The following is a 27803-nucleotide window of genomic DNA, read 5'->3' on the forward strand; positions in this document are numbered from 1 at the left end:
AACTATATATACCTTTAACTAGTTTTAAATGTTTACATAACTGCATTTAGTCATTCACTCATTTAATATCATTTATGTCTGTTTTTAAAATTACCTAATGTGTCTGGCCCTATGATAGAGACTAGGGGAGCTATAAACATACCAGTTTCAAGAAGCTTATTTTGTAGTAAGGATGATAAAACGTGCAGAGGGATAACTATGATACTACGCATAGCAAGATAAAGTGCACAGAAATGCAACTAGAGTGTATAAGATTGTCTCTGGCTGAGAATTTACTCATTCAACAGATCCATGAAACACTACCCATGCTGAGCACTGATCTGAACATATTGGTGAGCAAGGCAACAAAAATCTCTGCTCTTTGAGGCTTAAATTCTAATGTAGAACCAGGAAGCTTTCTTTTACTGAGCTATTTGTGGAACTGGGGAGCTTTTCTTTACTGAGCTATTCAACATTATTTAGTGGTTCCTGTATGCAAGGCAGACACTGAGAATAGAAAGAAAAATGAAGATAAATGACACTGATCTCGTGGAGAAAGCCACATCTGAATTCATCCTGAAGGTCAAGTAGAGCCAAGGAAAGTGGAGAGGACATTCTCGGGCTGAATGGAATATTTCAAAGGGGTAGAACAAGAACTCGACAGAGTTTTTATAGAAAGGAAATAATAAAAGATGCAGTTATGGCTAAAATTATAGTGGGTTAAGCATCAAAGTATATACGTTTTGCTTCATTTGCTTGTTTGGTGATGAAGCATCAGAGGAAAGCAGTGATTTAGTAAAACCTACCCTGGTATAACATCTGTGGAATGGGCTCATGTGAGAAAAGACAAAAGTAGAAAGGCTAGTTTGAAGAGTGTTGAAATGTTCCTGGATAATATATAATAAGAGCCTGCAAAATGGAAGTATCTTTTTTAAGATAAAATGAAATACTATATTTGAAATAACAAATTTATATAAGTCAAAATTGTCTGACAATTTAAACAATCCATTGTCATTGAATGTGCTATCTCTTCAGACATAGAAATAAAAAGAAATAGGGAGAGATTCCTCCAATGTTCCTCTAATATTTTGCTTAAATATATTTATTTTACAAAAGAACCAAATTTATTTGTCCATGACCCTAGATTAAAAAATATAACTATAGGGGATCCCTGGGTGGCTCAGCGGTTTAGCGCCTGCCTTTGGCTCAGGGCGCGATCCTGGAGAGCCAGGATCGAATCCCACGTCGGGCTCCCTGCATGGAGCCTGCTTCTCCCTCCTCCTGTGTCTCTGCCTTTCTCTCTCTCTCTCTGTCTATCATGAATAAATATATAAATAAATCTTAAAAAAGGAAATATAACTATAAATCATTTTAAGACTCAATAGAAGTATTCCTTTAGTCAATTTTGATAATAATTTCCATAAGTGGGGAAAGATAAATCATAAAGAACTTAAAGGTGCTGCAATGAGAAAATTATTTTCCCATTTTTACTTTATTTTTGAATCTCTACAAATAGTAAAATTGGCACTGTATATATTTCATTAAAGCATCTTGTATTGTGAATGAGTCAATTAAGCCTAGATCTGAGGGTTTTTTACATCATTTGTCAGGAAGTCTCTCTAGAATATATAACTATGATATGCCCTGTTTAACAACACATCACAGAATGAATTTGAATTTGGGCCTATGTTTCTGGCACGTAGGGCAGTAATAGGGGAAAGATGAAGGTTCATGATGACACCACCCATAGGAGTGCTACTTCAGACTCCCTACCTCAGTTTCAATCAGAAAAATCACAAGATTTAGTTGCACTTATGTCTCATTATCTGTGTGCTGCAGGTTGAGAATAATTGTTGAATAAATTAGCATCAGATCAGAGAGCATGAAATTAAGGACACAAATAAAGTGAGTTGCAACATGGTAAATTAAAAACAAGTTGAAGACTTCCTCAGCTGAACATCAAGAGGTACATTTATTAAGGGGAAATGCAGTTCGAGTTCACACAGAACTGAAAACAAGACAGAAATATTTTTAATATTTTCATTTTGCTTTATGTATATGTTTAGTTTCATGGCAGCAACATCAAGTAGAATATTTTATTAGGAGATTCGAAATTTCAAATCTGTATTCCTAACCACAGTATTGTTTTTTAGACTAAAATTCAGATAAGATCATTTGTTGATATAGGTTTCAAGTGTGTATAAAATATATGGCAAATTAAGTTAACTGAATGTGAGAAATTTAGTTGTCTTACTTTGCCTCAGCCATGATCCATTCACATTAAACAGTTTATATAATAAATCAGGGATCTATAAAAGTAGGTGAATATAAACTAATAATTTTGGGGACTTATCCACTAGTATCTGATGTATTCACTTAGATTAAAATAAATATTCACTATTCTAATTACCTGCAGTTTTGTTCATACACACAAATATACCTTAATTCAATCTGCATAACAATCATACAAGTTAGGTATGATTTCCCCTTTTTATTGGTGATATTGAAGCTCAAAATGTTAACTAACATGACTATGGACTGGTTTAGCTTTAGGTATGATAGGCTTACATAAATATTTAGGATACTGTCTCTGTCTTCAAGGATCAGATTTTAAAAATTTTTTATTTATTTTTTATTTATTTTATTTTTTTTAGCTAGGGAGTTAAAAATATATGCAAAAGGGACAAAATGAAATGAAAGATTTGAATAAGAGTTTTGGCCAAATGAAGGATCATTACAGGCAATTGCAAAAATCTGTACATTGGCACAGTGTTCAAAAGAAGAAGGGAGTACTTTAGGGTGAAGTGATGAGGGATTGTTTCATGGATGTGATGTAATTTGAAAGGGTTTTGAAGGAATTGAAATGGTGGTGAATATGAGAGTGTAAGTTCCAGAGGAAGAGGCAATGTAGGCAGGTCAAAATATCAAGCATGTTAAAATGGACTTAAAAAAAAAACAAAACAAAACAATGCATGTGAAGGAGTTTAGAACATAGGAAGAGATATAAGGAGAAAGTAACGCTATATATTGTTTTAGTACCTGTTCTTTGCCCTGCCCATTCTAGACTTTACCTGTATTCATGTCCCCTCCCCCAATTCACTATCTTTTCTTACCCCATGTCACTGATGAGGACTACGTTTTCTGAATGTCTAACTATCTTGTTCAAAGTCACATAGTTTATGGCAGAACCAAAATTACAGTATGTGGCTAGATCTACAGTCCATGTTCTTGACCATTATGCAATACTATCTTCCATAATAGTAATAGTGATCTGGCACTGTTCCAAACATTAAATCTGAACTCATTACAGAAGGTAAACTGGCTGCCTATAGACCACATTTATCCTGAAGAGGTCATGGTCAGAGTTTATTTGAGGAAGTTAAATTTGGCAGCTGTGTTAAGAATGAGATAAAGAAATGAAATGTATCAAATATTTGCCTACTATTATTACCATGACTACAATTAAGAAATATGCTTTATATTATATAGCATCATTACTGCATAAGAAATAATCAATTATCATTATAATTCTTGTTCCTACAGTAGTGCCACAAGCAATCACTCATGTCCTTTTAGGACCTTTCCTTCAGATACAATATAGTCATATTCAAATTTTGATTTCATTTTATTGTACCAGGGATGATCTTTTTTACATCATATTCTCATTACAAATAGTCTTGCTCATTCATCATTGGGTACAATTTTTGTAAAATATTTTAATTTCTCATATTACTAAAAAGTCGTATTTTTTTCCTTATTCTCTACCTTTCTTTCTCTTGTCCCAGCCTCTCACCTTTCTTTAGGAACTTAATTGTGTGATATGACTTTAGGTTGTCCTTCTTACTCCAGCAATAGAAAGCAATACAATACAATACAATGTTATTCTTTGAGTTACTACCCCCCTTGATAGGGGGTAGTAATGAATATGCATCTGGAGGAAGAAACACACCTAAGTTTTGAAGAAACCTCCCTTTCTGCAGGTTATTTTATTCCTATGCTACATTTCTCAAGGAGAATTCTTACTAGAAATGTGTATCTCTTTAAAACATGGGAAAAAACAATCTAGCAATAAAAGCTGATTCAAAAGTTCAGCCAATCGTCAATATGGTAACTTACACTTTGGTTGGTTTTAGAACTTGTAAGGGGTTCCTACCTTCTCTCATCTGTGACCTATTGTGAATAAATTATGATTTTGGATTAACTTGTTATATACAAATATTTTGTTAAATACAAATATTTTGACTTGCTTCTTTTGTCTATATAGTGAAAAAGTTGTGTTTCTATTATTACTATTTTGTTTTCCATATTTAAAAGCTAAATAAGTGGGTATTCAATCCACTTATGTCGATAAGTGGCATAATTGGCTATCTAATAAATTGAAATTACTTAAATTGGTGGCATTCATTGAATACATATTGCTGATATGCATATTTAGCATATATAATGTAAAACGTGATTATTAGCAACTGGAAGGTGAACAAATAATTAAAAGCAAGTCTAAAGAATATTCCTTGCTAAAATTTTTAGATGATTTAGAAAGTGGTGAGTAGAACACATAGAAATAACAAAGAAAAAAATGAATTTAAATAAAGACTGCATGTGACCCAAAAATACTTGATTGGATGATGAAAAATTATTTGAACTCTTTGTAATGGGAAGCTTATCACATAAGCACATTTATAAGACATAAATAAATATTTAAAAGAGATGTGAAATTTTAGATAATTTCTGAGTAAAAATTAAATTTTCTTTAAGAAAATGATTAATCTCAAGGAATTTTTCCAACCTTCTGTGGCTGCTGCTTTCCCTAAAATTATTATAAGATCTCAATGAAAAAAAAATGAATGAAAGAAATACATCTGTCTTTAAAGAACAGTTTAAAAGTGGCAGGGCACCTATGGTTATAGTAACTCTATCAAATGTTAAACTTCAATGTCACAATCAAAATGTTAAAGTTAATATTTTATTAGGATAAAAAGTGAAAGAGCCAGAAAAAAAAAATGTTGATACATTTACTACTCCTTTTATCTGGTTCCTTTTTCCCTATTAGTGAATTCATAATAAATGAGTTAATACATAAGTTTTGAAAAACTAAATAGAAATTCAGGTTCTATTATAATAAAGATATTTTTAATAACATTACTGTGGCTACTTTTCTTTTTATCCTGAAATTCATAATAACGTAATAGAAGATACCCAGATATTCATGATACACACACACACACATAGAATTTTTACTTTACTTACTTTTGGTCACAACACCTTCCAAGTGAATGATGTTAGGATGATCAAACTGTCCCATGATACTTGCTTCACCCAGGAAATCTCGGCGTTGCTTTTCTGTATAGCCTACTTTCAGGGTTTTGATTGCCACAGGTAATTCTCTTTTTCCTGGAAGTTTCAAACGTCCACTACAAACTTCACCAAATTCACCTTGTCATAAAGATGGAAAAACAAACTCATTTTAAATCCTTACTTAAGTAATATGCTATGGTATTCCTAGAATATTAAGGTTTAGACAAAACAGAATTAATGGAGGAGTCCAAACTTCATTATCAGTGTTAAGAGAATAAGTGGTGCGTTGGGAAAAATCATCTACAGGTGATCATAAAACACTCTGGGGGTTATTAGCTTCATCCATCTCGTCTACAAAAATCTTAATGAAAACATTAGAGAGAAATTAAATTCAACTGATTGAAAATCTCTTCCATCTTCCTTCTCTTTCTACATTAACAGTGCCATAATTAATGTGAAGAGAAAAGGAGGAAAGTTTATAGAAGGACAGAAAAGAAATAATTTTAAGGAAGGGATGATTCATAAATGGAATAACTGAGTGCTTAACCTATGTAAATAGTTTTGGACACTAGAAATTATATATGGAATAGAAAAACAGTAGATGATAAAATCCTATATTTGTAAATACATAATTTTTGTTGGTTTATTTATTTTTTTAATCTTATAAAGCAAACATTTGCTGGTTTAAATATGAGCTCCACAGAAGGAAGAATTAAAATATGATCAATTACATACTATTTTGAAAGCAAGTCAGTTACAAAAGATTTAAAAACATACTATGTTAGATGAAGACATGGACATATACATTCTATATATAAACATGGATCAAAAGAAAAAAAAAAGAAAGGACCCAAATAGATAAAATCATGAATGATTGAGGAGAGATCACAACCAATGCCAAAGAAATACAAACAATCATAAGATAATACTATGAAAGCTTATATGCCAACAAACTTCATGACCTGGAAGCAATGGACAGCTTCCTAGAAACTTACAAGCTACCAAAACTGAAACAGGAAGAAATAGAAAATTTGAAGAGACCCATAACCAGCAAAGAAACTGAATACGTTATCAAAAATCTCCCAAAAACAAAAGTCCTGGGCAGCCCTGGTGGCTCAGAGGGTTTAGCGAGGCCTCCCGCCCAGGGCGTGATCAGGGAGACCCAGGATCGAGTCCCACATTGGGCTCCCTGCATGGAGCCTGCTTCTCCCTCTGCCTGTGTCTCTGCCTCTCTCTCTCTCTGTGTCTCTATGAATAAATAAATAAAATGTTTAAAAAAAAACAGAAAGCAACAAAAGTCCTGGGCTGGATGGCTTCCTAGGGAAAGTCTACCAAATATTTAAAGAGTTAATACCTATTCTTCTCAAACTGTTCCAAAAAATAGAAATGTAAGGAAAATTCCCAAACTCATTCTACAAAGCTATCATTCCCTCGATCTCCAAACTAGACACACACCCGACTAAAAAGGAAATTAAAGGCCAATATCACTGGTGAACATGGATGCAAAAATTCTCAATAAAATACTAGCAAATCAAATTCAACAGTACATTGAAAGAATTATTCACCACAGTCAAGTGGGCCACAGGGTGGTTCAATAATTGCAAATCAATCAACATGATACACCACATTAATAAAAGAAAAGCTAAGAACCATATAATCTGTCAGTAGATGCAGAAAAAGGCATTTGACACAATACAGCATCTTTTCCTGATAAAAACCTTCAACAAAGTAGGGATAGATGTAATACACCTCAATATCATAAAGGCATATATGAAAGACTCACAGCTAATATCATCCTCAATGGGAAAAGAACTGAGAGCCTTCCCCTATGGTCAGGAACAAGTCAAAGATGTCCACTTTCACCGTTATATTTAACACAGTACTGGAAGTTTTAGCCTCAGCAATCAGACAACAAAAAGAAATAAAAGGCATCCAAATTAGCAGGGAAGAAGTCAATTTCATTATTTGAAGATAACATGATACTCTATGTAGAAAACCTGAAAAACTTCACCCCAAAATTGCTAAAATTCATACTTGATTCAGCAAAGTTGCAAGATATAAAATCAGCATGCAGAAGTTTGTTGCATAAGATACCTAGGAATAAATCTAACTAAAGAAGTAAAAGACCTGTACTCTGAAAACTACAGAACACTTACGAAAGAAATTGAAGAGGACACAAAGAAATAGAAAAGCATTCCATGCTCATGGAGTTCGATTCTGAAAAAAAGAAAAACAAAACTGGAGGCATCACAATTCTGGACTTCAAGCTATATTACAAAGCTGTAGTGATCAAGACAGTGTGGTACTAGCACAAACACAGACACACAGATCAATGGAACAGAAGAGTGAACTCAGAAATGAACCCACAACCTATGGTCTACTAATCTTTGACAAAGTAGGAAAGAATATCCACTGGAAAAGTGACAGTTTCTTCAACAAATGGTGTTGGGAGAACTGGACAGCCATGTGCAGAAGAATGAAACTGGACCACATTCTGATACCATACACAAAAATAAATTCAAATGGATGACAGACCTTGATGTGAGACAGGAAACCATCAAAATCCAAAAACACTGGCTGAAACCTCTTTGACTTTGGTGGGAGGGAGGCACTTCTTACTAGACATGTCACCATAGCCCAGGGAAAACAAAAGCAAAAATGAACTACTGGGACTTCATCAAGATAAAAAGCTTCTGCATAACAAAGGAAACAATAAACAAAATTAAAAGACAGCCTATGGAATGGGGGAAGATATTTTCAAATGACATATCTGATAAAGGGTTAATATCCAAAATCTACAAAGAATATATCAAACTGAACACCCAACAGGCAAATAACCCACTTAAGAAATGGGCAGAAGACATGTATAGACACTTTTTCAAAGAAGACATACAGATGGCTAACGGACACATGAAGAGAGATGCTCAATATCACTCACCATACAAATCAAAACCACAATGAGAAACTACCTCACACCTGTCAGGATGACTAAAATTAACAGCACATGAAACAACAGGTGTTGGTGAGGATGTGGGGAAAGGGGAACCATCTTGCACTGTTGGTGGTAATGGAAACTAATGTAGTCACTCTGGAGAACAGTATGGAGGTTCCTTAAAATGTTAAAAATAGAACTACTCGACTACCCAGCAATTGCACTACCAGGTACTTGCTCAAAGGATAAAAAAATACAGATTCAAAGGAATACGTCACCCTGATGTTATAGCAGCATTAACTACAATAGCCAAACTATGGAGGGAACCCAAATGTCCATTGATTGATGAATGGATGAGGAAAAAAAAAAAAAAAATATATATATATATATATATATATATTGGAATATTACTCAGCCATCAAAAAAATGAAATCTTGCCATTTGCAATGACATGGATGGAGCTAGAGTGTATTATGCTAAGTAAAATAAGTCAGTCGTCAGAGAAATACCATATGATCTCATTTATATGTGGAGCATATATTTATATGTGGAGCTTAAGAAAGAAAACAGATGGATGTATAGGAGGGGGGGGGGAGGAAAAAAGGAGGGAGGAAAACAGCCCATAAGAGATTCTTCACAAAAGAGAACTGAAGTTGTTCAGAGGTGGGTGGGGGATGAGCTAGATGGGAGATGAGTACTAAGGAGGGCACTTAGGATGAGTTGTATGTAAGTGATGGATCACTGAATTCTACTCCAGAAACCGACATTGCACTGTATGTTAAGTACCTAAAATTTAAATTTAAAAAATACAAATAAATAAAAGTCTGGGTTATAACAGTGTTGTACCTGCTCCAATAACTCTTTCAATGGTGATGCATGAAGCTTCTATCTCCTTGGCAAATTCATGGACAGCTTGATTGGGATCCTCATAGGTGTGTGGATCAATGTAAGTTCTTACTCCCGGCAGTTTAACTGGAAAGACAATTGTGCATTAAAATATAAGTGCTAAAAAATAAAAAAAATAAAAATAAATAAAATAAAATACAAGTGCTTGTGATGGATGAATGAAATCATAAAGATTATTAACATGCAACTATGGCTTAAATCCCTAATTCCTAGAAATGGCCAAGCTGCAAGGATAGCTCCTCTCCTGAGTTATTGGAGTCATTTGTATAGCTTGCCATTTTTATCATTTAAAAAATCTGGGTTTTTGGCATGTACATGAAATACATATATGACAGCATATTTGAATAGATATAGCTTTCCACAATAATGTTCAGAGTCTCTGAGCCAAACTAAGATAATTTTGTTTACTAAACTGGGCAATGGAATGCTACTGCATTGTTGTTTTGTTATTCCGTTGCACTTAAAATGCCATCACAGGGATGCCTGGGTGACTCAGTTGGTTAATCTGCCTTCTGCACAGGTCATGATCCCAGGGTGGTGAGATAGAGCCCTGCATCGGGCTCCCTGCTCAGTGGAGAGCCTGCTTCTCCCTCCCTTTGCTACTCCCCCTGCTTGTGTTCTCTCTCTCTCTCTCTCTCTCTCTCTCTCTGTCAAATAAGTAAATAAATAATATATATTTTTTAAAATACCATACAGATAGTTAATTTTGGTTTTACAAAAAATGATTTTAAATAATTTTTCTGGTACTTTGATCCAGTAAGGCTGACACAGAAGTCAAAAGAAAAAGAGAAGTTCTATTTCTCACTCTACCCCTGTTACTGCATGACTTTATACAAGACTAACATTTTGTGAGCCTCTGTTTCATCACATTTAATGACTATCAATTTCATGAGTTTTTTTTTTTTTTTTAGGTTAAATACCATTAAATAATACAGGACTTATGAAAATAGATTCAATGCTTTGCAGCATGAATTATGGCTTTAATGATTTTGACTTTTATGGTCACAGCAGAGTGACAAAAACAAAAGAAACTTTATTATCTACTTGGCACATCAACAAATGCTATACTACTTATGAAAAAAATGTACATATTAAAATGCAATTAATTAGAACTCATTTAGGCTAATTTTTAAAGCATGTTATCAAAATGACTTTCTGTGTTTTAAAAAGGACAGTCTTTCGAATCATTGAACAAAGGTTGTTGCTACAGGAGCTGCTTAGGGAAATTCATACTATAATGCTAGAGAAAGAAGAAAAAATATTAAGAAATTTTATTCATTTCATCTGATGGTGTTTTTTTTTTTAATGGTGTTATTTAACGATAAGTTTCTACTGACTGTGTTGCAAAAATATTAGATTTGGCCTGGAAATTTGGTTTGAAACATAACAGCTTTTTATATTGATTGAAAAGGTTTTTTTAAAAAAATAATTATAATAAAGGTGTACTTTTAAAAATTGAACAAACCTCCAGCTGTTGTCTAGAGTCAGGCAGCAATGCCCCCAAGCCCATGTGCTTTACAAGAACATAACAGAACACTTACATTTTGTAAAGACAATATTATGGTCAGTTATTACAAATCTCCTTGTCTGAAGATAAAGAAAATAACAGTAAAATCTCTTCTATTTTGTTTTCTCTTGATTTTTTACAATTTGCTTACTGTGCCCATTATGAAAATGCATCTTTTCCTCTTCTGGATCTTGTTTTGCTTTGCTGTAACCACACCGCCTGGAACAGAGTAAGCTACAATTAACCACATCTCCAAGTGTTGAATCACATACAGCCCAGAAGCATGAAACACAATTGAAATGATTGCAGCCCTAACTGATTTTCACACTAGTAGCATGAAAAAACATCAATCCTTCTATTGGATGAATCACATTTCCCCCACCAGTATCTCTCAGTCTTGCCCAGATTTCACTGAGAAGTCAGAAGCCATCCAAAGTCATTTTTTTTTTAAAAAACCTCTTCGCTAAACCACACTTTCAAAAATTTTCTTTTCCCTTTCCTACTTTTTTTTTTTTTTGCCACCTCAGAAGCAGAATGAATTGCCCAAAATATGCCTCTGATTCAATAGTGTCCTCCTTTCAGTATCTTACTCTATCACTTTATTTTTATTTTTTTTTCTCTCTCATTGTGGAGTCTTAAGTTGCTCCATTGGCTTTTCTCTCAATCCACTTAGATCCCTACCAAATTTACCACATCCTGCAACCTTTCTTAGTTCAGTTCCACTCCCCAAATCTTATTCTCTCCTGTGTTACTTAACTACTTACTAATTTAGAAGTCCTTGCAACCTGTCCTTGTTACGGAAAGAAATTTGTCCTTGAAGGTTCACTAATGATACAGTCACTTCCTGACTCTATCTTAGTTTTTAATTATTTATGATGGACTGAAATCTCTAACTACTCCTTTTCTAATGCTTCATTTATGTGAACCTCTCTGGTTCTCTGCTGTCAATCCATTCATTTCTGTCACTTTAATTATCACCTCTATTCTGGTTTAATTCTTTTGCAAGTTACACTCTTGTTCCTCATAGATTTATTTTATTGGGATGTTCCACTGGCATAAAAATTCAATAGACCTGAAAACCAAATCAGTATATTACTCTTTATTTTCAGTCTTGATCTGTTCCCTTTTTTTCCTGTTAATATCACTAGCAAGGCCTTGGCCTCTTTAAGAACAAAGCCCTATTCTTGTGTACTTCACAACAGATTAGTTGCCAAATCGCAAGCATTGTATAACATAAAAGTCTTACAATTCATCTCTTCTTTTCATTAGCTCTACTGCTTCTTCAATTAAGGCTTTGTTATTTTTCCTTTGGATTGCCGTAAGTGCCTCTGAACTGATGCCCCTGCATTCTGTAACTGTTTTCCTAAACTCTACTAGAAATGGCTGTAGCCAAATTACTGTAAATAAGCTACTTTTCTATTTTGTTACTTGTCTCCTGCAAAGTCTTCAATAAAATGGTTAAAGATTCCTAAACATAGTCTTAATGCATATTTCCTACACTATCTCTGTTATCTTCAAGTATACTGGACTATCTTCAGGTCCTCAACATATTTCTCCATGTTTCCACATATTTACACATACTGGTTCCTACACCTAGGATAGTCTTCCTAACAATTTTCAATGGTCAAAGTCTAGTTCAATTTTTGCCTTCTTCGTGTTCTTGTTTCCTGGTACTCCAACTTAATGCATTCTTTTCCCATGTGAGCCTAATAACTTTCTACAGTCCTCTCACATTGTGATTACCATTTCAGTGCAACATAATAATTTTAGTATGTCTCCTGGATCTCTTCCTATTTGTCAGTTTCTTCAATGGCAGCAACTAGCATTTATATATAAATTTCTACAGTGACCTTGTGGCTGTCTCAGAGTTGGCATCAAAAATATTTGTCACATTGATGAATGAATACATGAATGAGTGATTTGATTGCATATACACAATGACAAATATTTAGAGAAGAAATACATTGATGAATACTAAGCTGATGTGGTACATGATTAACCATAAAACATTAAAACAACTGACTCAAATGAAAATAAATTATTTTTAGTGAAATTGTAAGAGGTGGATTTACAATTCATAAGGTTTCATAACAAAATTAAATTTAATAAAAACAAAATTTCCATTTATTTCTGCATAAAGAAAACAAGCCAAAATGGCAGATTCACAAAATATTTTCACTACAGAATTGGTTGAAAACTACTATGTGATGTAAATGAAATGTCCAATCAACACATACAAATGAGGACGGTACCTTGTTTACATATCCAATGGTATTTTTTTAAAACTCTTATATTTTGATATAAAAATGAAACACTTTATTCTATATCATTTCCTAATATATAATTACATATACAAAGTAGATAACACACTCCATCTTTTTGTCATTTTTGAAAGAAAAATACAATTATTTTTGTTTTATCATGTTAATAAACTGGAAATTTATTAATAAAATATAGCTAAGTGAAATTCGAGTAAATTTGAAGTAATATACTTAATAGGTATGCTCGTCCTGGGTGAGGAAAAATACACAATGGGGATCTGGTGGCTTTTCAAATTTTACTCGTAACACTTAGATGCATTTGTCATCCAAGAGTCCTTAAGACATCTTGAATCAACTCACTGCAGTGAAATGGAAAGAAAAAAACAAATATATAAAATCATACAATAATTATATATGGTCTGACATTTAAGTTATTTTAATGCATTGTTAATAATTTTTCTAGATATTTCATTATTCTTTCAATCTTTAATGCATGTCTCTAAAGAGAAGTTTGATACTTTTTAAAATCAATGTTCTAACTACAATTGTGTGAAACCATCCTGAGATTTATATTATTTAGATAATACTGACAAAAAAACCTTCGTTAGAAGAATTCTAAAGAGACCAGAAAAGTATACACGTTCTTGCAGTTTACTTTAGAAAACAAACACCCATTCTACCTTCAACTCTCCTACCTTCACAAGAAAAAAAAAAAAAAGCTTTCAAAGTTGTATCTTCAAATAGTCTTTATCATTAAATAAGCCTCATGGATTTTTAAATTGCATGCAAATTCCTCATATGAAAATGGAAATAAAACTTTGGATCTCATCTAAAAAGTGATTTGGGAATACCTTGGTGAGGACGGTTAACATTTTAATACCTAGGGTGAGAGTCAGGAGGGCAATAGAAAGGAGTTATTTTTGACTATGGGCATCTCTGGAGCTCTATAACATATACGGCTGCATGTCACATTAACATATAAAATTAAGTTCTGGAACCCCCAAAAGCATCGTTAAAACAAGTCTCAACAAGATACAGCAAGTGAAAGTGCAGCTGCCAGAGACTAGCACTCAAGCAGCAGTTCAGCCTTGCTAACAAAGTATTGCAGGATGCCTGTTCATTCAGGATCATCTTCTGTACCTGCTCCAGATGCATAATTTTAACCCATCAGACAAACAGTCAATAAATATGCCATTCTGTACATAAATTATGCCTCCTACCTTCTGGAACCAATTTTTTTTTTCTGAATGAAAAAGAAACAGTTTTTTTTCATTTTGCTCCATATCCCAATTTTAATGAGCTTTGATATCATTGTACTAAAAATATCTGGAGTGTCTGTAATTAGGGGTATCATCTTTTTGTCATTTATACTTATGTTCTACTAGAAAACAGTGCTGTCTTACTGTTTAATAGTAGAGGTGGGCATGAGAAATCACATTAAATGTAGCCTAATTAATATTCATTTATTAATGTTTATTAAAGAGACCTAGAGAGACACTTATTATATAAATATAATAATGACTTTATAGGTTATTTAGAAATCAGTCTATTTTCTTCCATACTTGTCCTGAAAATTTGGATAACACATCCTTGATGATACAAATTCTGATCTTAAAAACTGAACCCCAACCATAACATTTAAATATGGATATTTGAAATTTCCATAATACATGAAAGAATAAGCAATAATCTTTATGTATGGATGGATGTACCAATGTGTAATTTAATTCTTGGATGTAAATTAAGAATTTGATAATAAATTAGAGTGAATGTCAAGCCCTCCAGAGTACCAAGCAATGCACAGAATGAGTAATTTACTAAATTGCACCCTTATGTCCAATAAGGAAAGATGAGTGAAAGCAAAAAGGAGATTGTATATCCTTGTTCAACTACAGCTTCCAGTGCTTCAGAGTTCTCCATTGCATTAGCCTACAGAAAAACTAAAAAAAAAAAAAAAAAAAAAAACCAAAAAAACACTTTTTTGCCACTGAATTCTAAATAAGGTGGGGAGGGGTGCAATGATGGGAGAAGAAATAGTTCTGCATTTCGTGAGTATGTGCAGTCCCTATGCCAGAAAAGTAAACTCCTATGTTGCCCCTCTATTATCCAGGTTGATTAAAAAATGCTTTACCTATATTCTAAAGGAAAAAATATTAAAAAGGCAACAGGTTGTAGCAGACATAGAGTTGATATGTTCTACTTATGGAAAACAAAATCTTGTAATTTAAACCTCTTTAAAAACCATCCTTTTCCATATGTGCACACTCTTATATTCTTACATAATAATGACCTCAACCACTGTATAATTTGTTTAAGAATTTTATTGATGGTATCTTAAGAAGAGTAAGTTACAGCTTCTAAGGAAATACTTTAACTTTTTCACTTACAGATTCTCTCCAACTGAGTAAAAATACTTTTAATGAAAGCAGCTAATTCAGCCTCATAAAGTAAAGAAGCATATGAACATCAGCTTATTAATATATCTAATGAATACTGGCAATAGATTAAGTTTTGCTTTACAGGGCAAAATTCTTCAATAAGAATGTGAGTGAAAATGTAAAGAAAGTGAAAGAATGTGAGTGAAATTTTGGATATTTAAGCTACATTGCTTGCAAGACCTTGACTCTCATTCATATATTCCTCATTTTTATACCAGCTTACTATGATTTTGAGTACCTTATAAATAGATTTAAGTTACACAAAGAACGTGAGTGATCTATTATTATTTACTAAAAATTCTCAAGCATACTTCTCAAGAGAAATGTATTCGTGCTGAAAATCACACTTTCCATGGGATATGGGAATGGAGTGATTATACTACACAAAATGAGGGCATAGCTTGCAAGGTTCCCATCTCACATTCTATCAGGATACTAAGCACTCTGTGATTAAAGGCAACAACAAACACTAAATTCTTTCTTATTTTATGCCTTACCATATTTGAATTCCATATTCTAAAAGACAAAGAAAGAAAACCTTTGAAATAACACCTTCCAAAATAGTATAGGATATATGAATTTGTAAATTTCTCATAAGGAAACTCTTCAAATAATTTTAGAATTAACAACAGGAAGACTTGAACACTTTCAAATACTTCAAAATATTCAGAGACAAATTGCAGACTTTTCAATATTGAGTTAAATTTTAATTGGCTTAGAATTTTGACATAAAAACACATTCCGTAAAGTATGACATGTGAAAACTCTTTTTTTTTTTCAGTAAATTTTGTTCTAATGTGAGAGTAGGTAATATCCCATTATTTCTTAAACTATTTCATGAGTATGACTATTGGATTTCTCATTTAAAATCCAGTTAATATCATCTATAATATTTCTTCCTTGAGGTTTCACAAGTTTTATAAAAAGGGATTTTGGAGCATTTCATTGTCGTACTTTATATAGCAAGCTTTCAATCAGAATTTAATATATTCTCTATATATTGTAGGCAAGCCTTATATCTGCCTGCTATGAGCACTTTAAATGGGGGTCTAGAATTATAAGGGATAATTTTATTTTCTATGTCTTTCTCCTAACTCTATAACATGGATTAGTACTTCCACATTCCTCCTTGGCAGAAATGTAAAGATGAATGAAATAATCTCTGTTGTATGTATGTGGAAATAAAAATTTGCTTACTTCAACTTTTAAGAAACATTCAGTTAATATAGGGAAAGAAAAATTGTTCATTGAAACATTAAGATAGTCTTGTTTTTGTTTTTTAAGTAGGCTCCATGCCGACTGTGGGGTTTGAACTCAGGTCCCTGAGATCAGACCTAAGATCAAGACCTGACAAGAGTCAGATGCTTAACTGACTGACGCACTCAGGCACCCCAAGATAATATTTCAATGTAATTTGTGATCCTTTTTGATCAGAGAAATTTGTTTTGGTTTAGGTTTTGCTCTTAATCTCTGCATTATGACAGAAGCTAGAGTTTGTCCCTTGTATCTGTGATTCATATTTTCAAAAATTTCTAAAAAAGACTGATTTCCTAAAAAAAAATTAAAGAATAGGAAAATGAACCTTTAATACCTCTATTTTCAGAATATAAAACTCCATTTCCCTTGCCACTTGAACACTTCAGAAAAAGCAGTAAGTGATAAGAAAACACTCAAAAGCATGAAAATTAATGAATGAGGAAAATAGTCTGGCATATGTTTGAATTTAAGAAATACAAGAAAAACCTACTTTGGGACCATGGGATCTTTCAGATGGACTTAAATATTATGCTATAAGCATATTTTGGGTTCTGCAAACAAACACAAATGAATATTAAGGGATAAATGATAATGTTATTTTAGAAATTACTCACATTAGTGTCTTATTTACATTAAAAAACAATTCATTCAACACTGGATATTTGTAAAAATAAATTTTCTTTGAGAAGTGAAACAATAATTAGAATCTCAAGCCAGTTGTGATGGCATAAAGTCAAAGATGGCCAATAAAAACTGTCTCTGCTAAAAATGTAGGCAATCTTAGGTATCTAAAATCTAGGTTTCTGGTTTTCATTCAGAAATAGTTTCTACTATTGGGCAGATTGAAGTCAAAGAAGAAAAAATATTTAAATATTAACATTATATATAACTGTACAGTTGCACACAAAGTGAACAACTCAAGTGATGAAAAATAATTTGAGATCAAAGGTGGCAACATCTAATTATCAATGTCAACTTATAAATGGTACGCCATGCATTTAAAAAAATTATGGAGCATGGTTTTCTGGTGAGAGATGTAACACAACAAAACTCACTCCTCTGAAAAAAAACCAAAAACAAACTCACACCTCTGGAGAATTGAGGAAGCTTAAGTAGAGTTGAACTGCAGAATCAAAATTCTCAATCAGTGGTTTCAAAATTATGCCTTTCAGACCCTAAGATTTCCATAAAGTATGTCAAGTTACTTTTAAAAGCCAGTGAATTTACAGGAGGTAATTTTAATCTATATGCATTGGATTACATTAAGGTCAAAACTAAAGATACATGAGTTGTCTTCCCAGAAATGAAAAATAGTGAGATTTCAAAACCTCAAAATGTCTCACAACTTTGCTCTATAATTGTAAATATGTCTGTTCACAAATGCTGATGATAGAATGTTTCTTGGAAAATATTTATGTGGTAATTGACTCATACTGATGTGATTATACATATGGAATTAAGTGACAAGATTTCAGGTCAAGATTTTTCAGATTGCAGTAATTTCAGTATTTCAGTGCTGACTCTATCCGGAAAATTATTCTTCTCAGCTCTTAATTTCCACTATAAAAGGTTGTTTTCTCCTCAATGCTTTAATCTGAACAGTATTTTTAGCTGAAACCTCATAGTGACTTGAAATTCCATTCTAAAATGGAACTTCGGAAAACATAACAATAAAAACATTTTAAGCTTCTGTTCTTTCCCAGTAATGATTTTGGATAACTGCATTCACACACACACACACACACACACACACACACACACAAATGCACTCACTGTCTTTATAATTATTAACATTATTTGAAGAAAAATATTAGAAAAATGTTTCTGTTTTCTTAGGATTTTTGATATGTTCTTTGTGAAGGAAGCATTCTGTCCTCCCGCTCTCCCTCTTACTTATTTTGTAAACTTCCTGAAGCCAACTGTATAGTAGAAAAAGGTACTATTTTTAACATCAAACCTTTAAAATCTAGCGAAACTCTGTTTTTGCCAATAGTTTCTAAATCATGTCTTCATAAATTTTTATACTTGCATTAAGATTATCTTTGAGATTTATTTAAAGTAGGCTTGATGTCCATCTTTTTTTCCAAGATGCAAACTTTGCCTATCCTGCATCAGTGATGATATATATCTCTTTCAAAAACTATACTCGAGACTCAAGTAGCCTGAACAGTTTAGCAATTATTTTCTTGTTTTTACCTTTCCATAGCACGTTTTTTTTTAAAAAAGTCACAATGTAAAGCAATTTATATTATACTTTGGCCATTGCGAAATTTTAGGGTTTTTTGGTTTGCCACCAAAACCCATGCTAAAAAAAGAATTTGAAGAGTAAGTTAAATCATGTGAAACAAATCTGTGCTTTTTATATTAACCTCAAAACTTTTTTCAAGATCTCTGATTTTTTTCAATCTGCTTGTTACTTTCTCTTGTTCTCAGATCATTGGTACCCATTCCACCATGTCTCACATGTACACACGCATGCACACATATTCACAGCAGTTTTTTAAATCAACAAAAATAAATTTACTAGAATGCAAGTTTCAAATTAACGTGCCCCCAAGGAAACATACTTCTCTAAAATGTATTTCAGAAAATCTTGTCCTGGCAAACATTGACTACAGGTAACATCTCAATACAATAATGCAGGGATTTAGACTCATTAATCTGGGAAGAAATTATCTCGATTATTTCAGTATTTACAAGATAGCACACTATTGTATAGGAGTCCCTCTAAATCTGTGGATAGAGGTCTCTGATCTTTCCTCCTAGCCTATGGTTTTATAGGTATAACCCAGATATAATATCTAGGATTTGCATTTGTAAGTAATTAAGACTATCCCATTTGGACACTGATACCAAAAATGTGCATATTTTTTACTTCACTGGTATCAAATTAAAAATATCACTTCTAAGATCTGAAATCATTCAAGCTTAAAAATATTAAACAAACCATTTAGAATTACATGTGGTTCTATTCTCCAATGCCACGTGTATCCACAATGATAATTAAAAAATAGAAGATCCCAGTTAAGTTACAGTCATTCCATGGTTCTGGGAGAGAGAAATGGTGATTTCACCTGAAACAGCATTTCACCAAGAAGTAGTATCCCACTTCCATACATGATACGATTTTAATCTTAATGGAACAACAAACAACAGCAACATGTTAAATGTAAAACAGATGCTACAATCTTACAACTTCTGATTTAAATCAGGACCACAGTAAAAGCTTCAGAAGAGAAGTATGAATGCTTGACATAAGGATGATATGCTATATGTATATTTTATTTGAAATTATCTATTATCCAAGATTCCCCTTTGGGAATCAGTTTCAATCTACTCTTCTTTGAGGCATAACTGGTGCACTAACTGTTAAAATGTACACAAATGGAGAAAAAAAAAAAAGGAATGTTGACGATAATACATAGAGGTGGGACATTACATAGGAGTGAAAGTGGGAGGGGAACACTAACCATATTAGGCTTGGATGGGCAACAGCGCACAGGGAAGAAGCCCTTCCACAGCCACACTCGCAGCAACTGAAAAGCAAACAAGAGAGCCCAAGATAAGGAAGAGATCCCACTCCCTTATAGCATAAAGACACTATGAATTTAGACAGGTGTCTGCTTTGCTTTTCAAAAGCAAAAATCCCTAAATGTATCACAATTAAATTTATTCCACAATGCCTTTCAAATTAAAAAGCATTTTATGGATTTAAGCAATACAGAGCTATATTAGTTATTTTTATTTTACTTAAAATGCTTATTCAGTAGGAAATATAATGAGCCAATGCATTTGATTATGCAATTAAGATAGACATACAAATAAAGATGTAAGTCCATTTAAAATACATCTTTCCTCAGAAATCCCTGCAAAATTTATACTCAGAAGACTTGCTAAATTGTCCTTTAAATACATGTTTGCATAGAGCCTACAAATTTAGGAGGGAGAATAACGTCCTGCTAATTTGACCCACTGATTTCATATGCTACTGGCATTATTTATCACAACCTATTAAATTGTTATGCTTACGTGGCTTCTCCAATCACCTATAGAAAACTATCAATTTGTTTATATATTCAACTTAAAAAATGCCTCTCCAAATATATATTTGTAGAGCTATTGCCATATTAAAAAAGCAAACTATATATAATACATGCATTTTTCTGGATATTGCAACATTTATGAATCTTTCAAATTAGCCACATATTCATAAAAAATCCAGAAAATACCAAGTAAATTGTTTAATAAAATGCACCTTATCCTTAGAAACCACATAAACTGATCGCAAAATATAACATAGAAGTTATTTAGTGCTTCAATGCATTCACTTGCCAGTATACTTTATGAATAGCATTTCTAGTGATTTCAAGAGAACTGCGAAATGAGCTCAGCAATGATACATAAACCAGCAGGCCTAGGGTTTTGTCTAAAATCTATTTTGAATTGTAATTACTTGAAATGTATCTACTCTATTTTACAACAAATAAGGAGAAGAAAATAAAATATAAACATACAACAAATTTGGAAATGCTAACAAAGTTAGAAAAGTATTTCCAAATCAAATTCCAAAAGGTCTCTTTTTCAAAAGAAAAGTAGAGAATGTTCCATATATGTGTATATACATATTTTTTTTGAAAACCGACGATGTTTTAATTTTTAGGGCTACTGATTGTCGGAGAATTTGGCTGTCACTAAAATGGAATCCTAGTAAATAAAAATGGCCACTATGACATTTGTTTCCTTTTGACTATTTGTTATAATACATTTTAAAAAATATGCCTTAAAATTATTTCACTGTAGAGATAATGAAATTCAAAGTTAAAGTTTATCAAAATGTTAAAACACTTAAAGAGTAGTTAGAACATCTGTGAAGTACTTTGGCAGATATTAATGTATTTCTTTATAATCATATTATTTCATTAATATCTTAAACACTTACTGATCTCTTATATAAATTAACTTTTCTGTTTTTGTTGTATCAGCACTCAGATGAGAGTTTGGCAAACTACAGCCCATGAACCAAATCTGTAATTAATTTTTGGAAATAGGGTATTGTGGGAACACACATACTCATTACTTGTATGTGGCTTGTTTAGTGCTATTATGACACAGTGGACTAGTTGTGGCAGAGAATGTAGGGCCCGCAGAACCGAACACATTGACTCTCTGCCCTTAAAGAATGTTTGCCTTCCTCATTTCTTAGGCTATTAGTTTCCCAAGATGAGGATGATTCTTTGAGCTTTTCTTTTTCTTCACAGTTTAAACAAAATAAATAGCACCAGTAAGTAGTCAATTTTTTTACTGTAATTGGTAGTTAACTACAGCACAATAATCTCAATTTACTGTTAGTTATTAATGTGGCAGGTTTGCGTATATGTGTTAATTTCAAACAGCACAGTTCCAACTTAATAAATAATTAATAAATAGTAATTGATAACTAATGTATCTGATAACTTTTCAATGATGAAAAAAAGGATGATGTAATCTCCTAATAAAGTACAAACATATGTCTGGTTGAGGGTACAGAGTTTATAAGCTCATGTACAGCTGTGTTTAGGAAGGTGATAATGTCACTGTGGTTTGCCATTACCCAACAGGATTTAATACTCGGCCTGTGTTCTGAGACTCAAAAAACACACTAATGATTCAAAAAATAATATTGTTTCAGTCATCCTAATTTGAAAAATTATAATACGGTTTTTGTTGTACAAGTTAATGCAGACACACACACACACACACACATACACATACTATTCTCTGTAACAGCATATCCCCCAATTTTAGTCTTGAAGAACTGACATCACCTTACTTATCACTAGAATTTTAATTTAAAGTTTTAATAAACTTTAATGAAAATATGAAATCATGTAAAATCAAATGCTTGCACTTCTATATTTTTCTGAGTCCTTGTTTTAGATTTTGCACTGAAAGTGTCTGACTTGTTTTAAGATGAAATAAATAAATTACCTTGGGTAAATTAGTTAACCTCTTTGTGTTTCAGCTGACAGCTATAAAACAGGAATAATAACAGATCCTATCTCAACAGTTTTGTGAAAATGAAGTGAGAGAATATATATATTCACTTAGATCAGGATCTGGCATATCATATATTTTGTGAGAAAAGCAGTAGCTATTTACTCCCAGTAATATCATAATCAAAATGATAGACTAGATTCTTATTATCTCAGAGGAATTATTTTTTTCATGATCCATATAATATTATCATACTAAGTATTTCCATTTATAATATAACTAAATAGCTGATTATATTGAGACTGACTCATATAAATACAGAATGGTTAATGCAATTAAAAAAATCAATTCCATAAAATATATTTTCTAAGGATTTGATGATCACAGCATTCTATGCATTATTATGTTATTAATAAGATTAAAGCTGAAGTTCCTTTTCTATGAATATCTGAAGTGTAAGAGTAACCTCCTAAGTAAATCTTTTAAAATAAACCGTGAGGATGCTGTCACAGTAACACCTCAGCACAGATGGCTTACATGCTCTTTCCTTAATCAATAAATACTTGAAGTACAAGTTGAACATGCTTACAAGCCTCAGAGATAATTCAGAAATAGAAACCAAAGTGTGCTAGAAATAGCATCCAATCTAATTTCTATGAGCTATGGCTCCACACAGGGCACATCTGCATTCTCCTTTTTTGTGGCACCTGGAAAGCTGTAAGGAACTGCATGCAGTCAAAACAAGATCATTATTATCCAAGTTGAAAATAGTTTAGCTTTTCCAGTCTTATAATAAAAAAAAACTGTTGGCCTTTGTTTTAACAAGATATTTCGATTTGTCCTTCGGAAGATTAAAATATGATAACAGAAGCTTTCCAGACCCAAGGAAGATTCAAATAAAATTACTTTAGCCTGGACTTACACAGAGTTGATCAATATATGCATGAAGTGTGTCAGTGTAAGTAAGATAACCTCCCTCCTACCAAAGCAAGGTGATTATAACCCTAGGGAAGAAATTCTCAAAGATACTAGATCAGAGAACCAAGACTACAGGCTATGGATAAATGATTTAAATTCTTAAACAAGAGATCATACAAGCAGATAAGAAAAACACTAAAATCCTAATAGATAAATGAGAGAAAAGCAGAAAGAGTAATTTCATAAAACAGGTACTTTAATTAGGTAACAAATATTTTCAGTTTATTGGTTAAAAAGAAAATTAAAAAGAAGAAAACAAAGAGACTCTGTAGTTTATCCATTTTAAATAAACAACAACAAAAACAACTGGTGGTACTCAGTGTTAGGGAAAACAGAGTAGCGCTTAGTCCACCCAGAAAAGTGTCACCAGGCCTTTAGAAAGCAATCCTCCAAAACCTATCAAAGAGCAATAAAAAAGTTCTCACCTTCTGACACCATTGTGAAGCTAAAGAATTAAGATCGTGGGGTTTTTAGTCAAAATAGGAGCAGTCCTGGATGTATCCATTACTATATGGATTTTTGGGTAAACCAGGCAGGGACGTAAATGAGACAAGAACCACATAATGAAGTTTTGAAAAATGAGTTTTCATAGTATGTGTGAAGCTCTTTGCATTGTCCCAGGCCACAGAAACTTGAGAAGTTTTGAAACTGATATTATTATAATAATCTGGTCTTAGGACAAAGAGTGAGGTGCAGAAAATATGCATGAGGCTGGTCAAATTGAAGGAATTTAATAACTAATGAATATTTTGAAGTAAACGAAATGCTTTTGTGGACTCTGATGCAGTGAAAATCAATATGATTATATATATATATATATATATATGTATACACACACACACAGATATATTTTTAATTAGTGTGCAGACAAATAAAATCATGACAAAAATGTTTTATTGAGAGCTATTGTTAGAATGTTATTAGAATCATGGGGCAATTTTAATTTTCTTTGATTTCAATTTTTGTGGATATTTCACTTTATAATCTTAAGAAAGTGAAACAAATTATTTAAATAATTTCCAGTTATGAGGTTTATCAAAATATACTGTCATTTACACTCTAACAATTTTATTTTATTTTATTTTTATTTTTTTTTTAATTTTTATTTTTATTTTTATTTATTTATGATAGTCACAGAGAGAGAGAGAGAGGCAGAGACACAGGCAGAGGAAGAAGCAGGCTCCATGCACCGGGAGCCCGACGTGGGATTCAATCCCAGGTCTCCAGGATCGCGCCCTGGGCCAAAGGCAGGTGCCAAACCGCTGCGCCACCCAGGGATCCCATCTAACAATTTTAAATGATGAAAATAATATCAATATGTAACATGTATTTATAACAGAAGAAGCTGAGGACATTGTTCACTGATAATCGACATTGACAGTGTTGATCATTTTATAGATTTTTAAAAATCTTATAATGCAGTATCTTTTGCATCTGTATCTTAATTCCCTCTTCTAAGATTTTGTACTGATAACCTGATGAAGCCAGGCTAAAATTTTGCAGAAATTTTTTGCAAATACTGAGCAAGGGATAAAAAGCATGATTATAAGGTATATGGCTCCCAAACTCTACTCTTCATTCCCCATGCTTCTGGCACAAAGGCATAAAATTATTCCACCATAAAGAGAAGATAATGCAAAATGGTTATAAAGTACTTTTTATTTTTATTTTATTGAATTGTGTTTTTGAGTAACTGAGGGAAATACCACATCTATAAATCAGGGATTTATATGTGCAACTCAATCACTATTTCCAAGTCATAGTCTAGACACATTGGAATAGGATATCATTATACGCAGTAATTTTTCCAAACTTCTTTTCTAGTTCTCTGTTTCTTTCTCACTATAGAGCTTTTTATCCCTCACCAACAATTATAGGTGCCTTCCTTTTACCTCCTAACATGCTTTACTAACAATTGTCATACCTAAGCAAGAATCACTGATAGATGGGTTTTGAAACATCAGTGGATCTTTGAGTCTTATCAAGTTCCAAGCCTGTCATTCTCATATCTTGCTGTGAAATAATGAGAAATATATATTTATAGTATCTACTTCCAAAACAGTATAGTATAGTATATTATATTATATTATATATATTCTATATATAGTATATATAATATCAGTATAGTATATTCTTCCAAAACAGAATTCCTAAAACCTTATAGATATGGGTGCCAGGAGAATCTTTTGTTCCAATATTTATTCTTTGACTCCAGTTCCTGGCACAGAGCTCCTAAAACTCTTGTAATTTCCTGGTAATCACATCACAAAGAGCATATCTTGTTCTAATATTTGGTCTTTTATTCTGGTTCTTGACACAAAGCTTCTAAATCTCTTGGAATTCCCTGGGTGTTAGGAATGTCTTTTGTGGGACGCCTGGGTGGATCAGTGGTTGAGCATCTGCCTTTTGCTCAGGGTGTGATCCTGCAGTCCTGGGGTTGAATGCCACATCGGGGTCTCTGCAGGGAGCTGCTTTTCCCTCTGCCTGTGTCTCTGCCTCTCTCTCTCTCTCTCATGAATAAATAAAATCTGAAAAAAGAGGAATGTCTTTTGTACTAATAAGGTGATTCTTGTCAGTCTCCTGGATGGAGGCTGATCAGCAGAAACATCTAGGTCATGAGTAGAAGTATAGAATTTTCAATCATACCCCTCATTCTCCAGAGAGAAGAGAAGGGCTAGAAATGGAGTTAATGATCAATCATGTCTACACGATGAAGCCTCTATAAAAATCCCGAGTCCAGAGTTCAGAGAGCTTCCAGTTTAGTGAACACATCCACACACCAGGAGGGTGATGCACCTCAACTCCATGAGCTTCAGGATTTTGCAATTAGACCCTTTTAGGCCTTGCCCTATGTATCTCTTCAACTGGCTATTCATCTGTACCCTTCATCATATCATTTATTATATAATAAACTAGTAGATGTAAGTAAATGTTTCCAGAGTTTTGTGACCTGTTCTAGCAAATGATCGAACTCAAGGAAACAGGTCATGAGAACCCCTGAGTGTAGAACAGAAGCTGTGTGCACCCAGGGACAGACTACTTGTGATTGCTGTCTGAAATAGAGGGCAGCCTTGTAGGATTGAGCCCTTACCCTGTGGTGCCAACTCCAGGTCCTGTCAGAATTGAATTGAATTGCAGTCCACCCAGCTGATGTCATTGAGAATTGCTTGGCATGGAAAAACAAACAAAACCCACATACCTGGTATCAGAAGCATTGTGAGTATGGTAGTAGTGTGAGAGTATAGCACAAACACAAAAGGAGTATCTTTCCAACACATTTGCTTTTTTCTTGTATTTCCTCTTTCAAGCCAGAAATGTCCTATTAGTATATTCATCTTAGGGCTGAGGGTTCTGAGACTCAAAGAAGAAGCAGTTTTCCCAAGATCGCACCTGAACCCAAGCTGTGGAGGTCATATGGGGGCACCAGTTACTGCATTATACTGCATTGGAAGCCCAATTCCTTTCACATCTTCCAGGTCCTTTCCCTCCAACCACTCCCACAGCCACATTCCTCTCTTCTCTGTTGAAAACTTCACATGTTGTCATGGACAGCTCTGCAACAGACCTTTCCTTCTTCCTCTATCAATAGCTTGCTATTATGTTAAAAAGTGGATAGATTAACTCACAATTACATATAGCACCTAAAATGCCTGTATATGGGTCTAGCCTTTACTGTAGCAAAATATATCAAATTTTGTTTGGAAGTATGAAAGGATAGATGTCATAAAATTACTTAATGACCCAAACTCTACTATTAGTCAAATGCATGTATAAAATAGAGTTCAAATCATATAAGTGACTGACCTAAATAAATTATACACATTTCAAGGATTTCTAAAATAAAAGCAAAACCCCAAATTCTACAGATCTAAGTGTGCCAGGTGCAGCCATCCCTTTCCTGAAGGATGAAGTCACAAAAGCAAGCAAACCAAAAAACTAACTGGCTTTAACTTTGGAATCAGGAACTGTCCTTTTTCTTACTCTGGAAACAACTATTAGGACCCAGGGATATCACACACTACATGAAAGTAGAAAGAAAGCTTCAGAGGATTTATCTTTAGACGACATTTCAATTGATCTATTTCCCAAGCTATACCTTAATGAAGATTTGCTGTATTTCTTTTAATCATTCTAATGGGCCCAAGATCATTATAAAACAAGTTCTTCTTCCATGAATGCACAGTTCAAGGCATTGATGCAGCTAGCAAATGTTATTGAACATGTTAGATTTATTCAGTCTGCTTATTCCAGTGTATATTTAGGCACTCAAAGTGAAT

General features: G+C 33.1%; 1 protein-coding gene across 5 annotated transcripts in view; it reads right to left on the minus strand.

Annotated features, from left to right (window-relative positions):
- EPHA5 (EPH receptor A5) overlaps positions 1-27803 on the minus strand; it is a 347504-nt gene that overhangs the window by 37375 nt on the left and 282326 nt on the right. For 3 of the 5 annotated variants that reach the window (XM_077848176.1, XM_077848178.1, XM_077848177.1), the window contains exons 9-12: positions 20046-20111; positions 10771-10838; positions 9053-9178; positions 5227-5412 (exon numbers count right to left, since the gene is read on the minus strand). In XM_077848176.1, coding sequence (XP_077704302.1) covers positions 5227-5412; positions 9053-9178; positions 10771-10838; positions 20046-20111 — 446 coding nt within the window. The remainder of the gene's footprint in view (positions 1-5226; positions 5413-9052; positions 9179-10770; positions 10839-20045; positions 20112-27803) is intronic. The other 2 variants (XM_077848180.1, XM_077848179.1) reach the window with 1 other exon arrangement.

Source organism: Canis aureus, chromosome 14 (assembly GCF_053574225.1).
Source record: "Canis aureus isolate CA01 chromosome 14, VMU_Caureus_v.1.0, whole genome shotgun sequence".
In the NCBI taxonomy this organism is placed as follows: domain Eukaryota; kingdom Metazoa; phylum Chordata; class Mammalia; order Carnivora; family Canidae; genus Canis; species Canis aureus.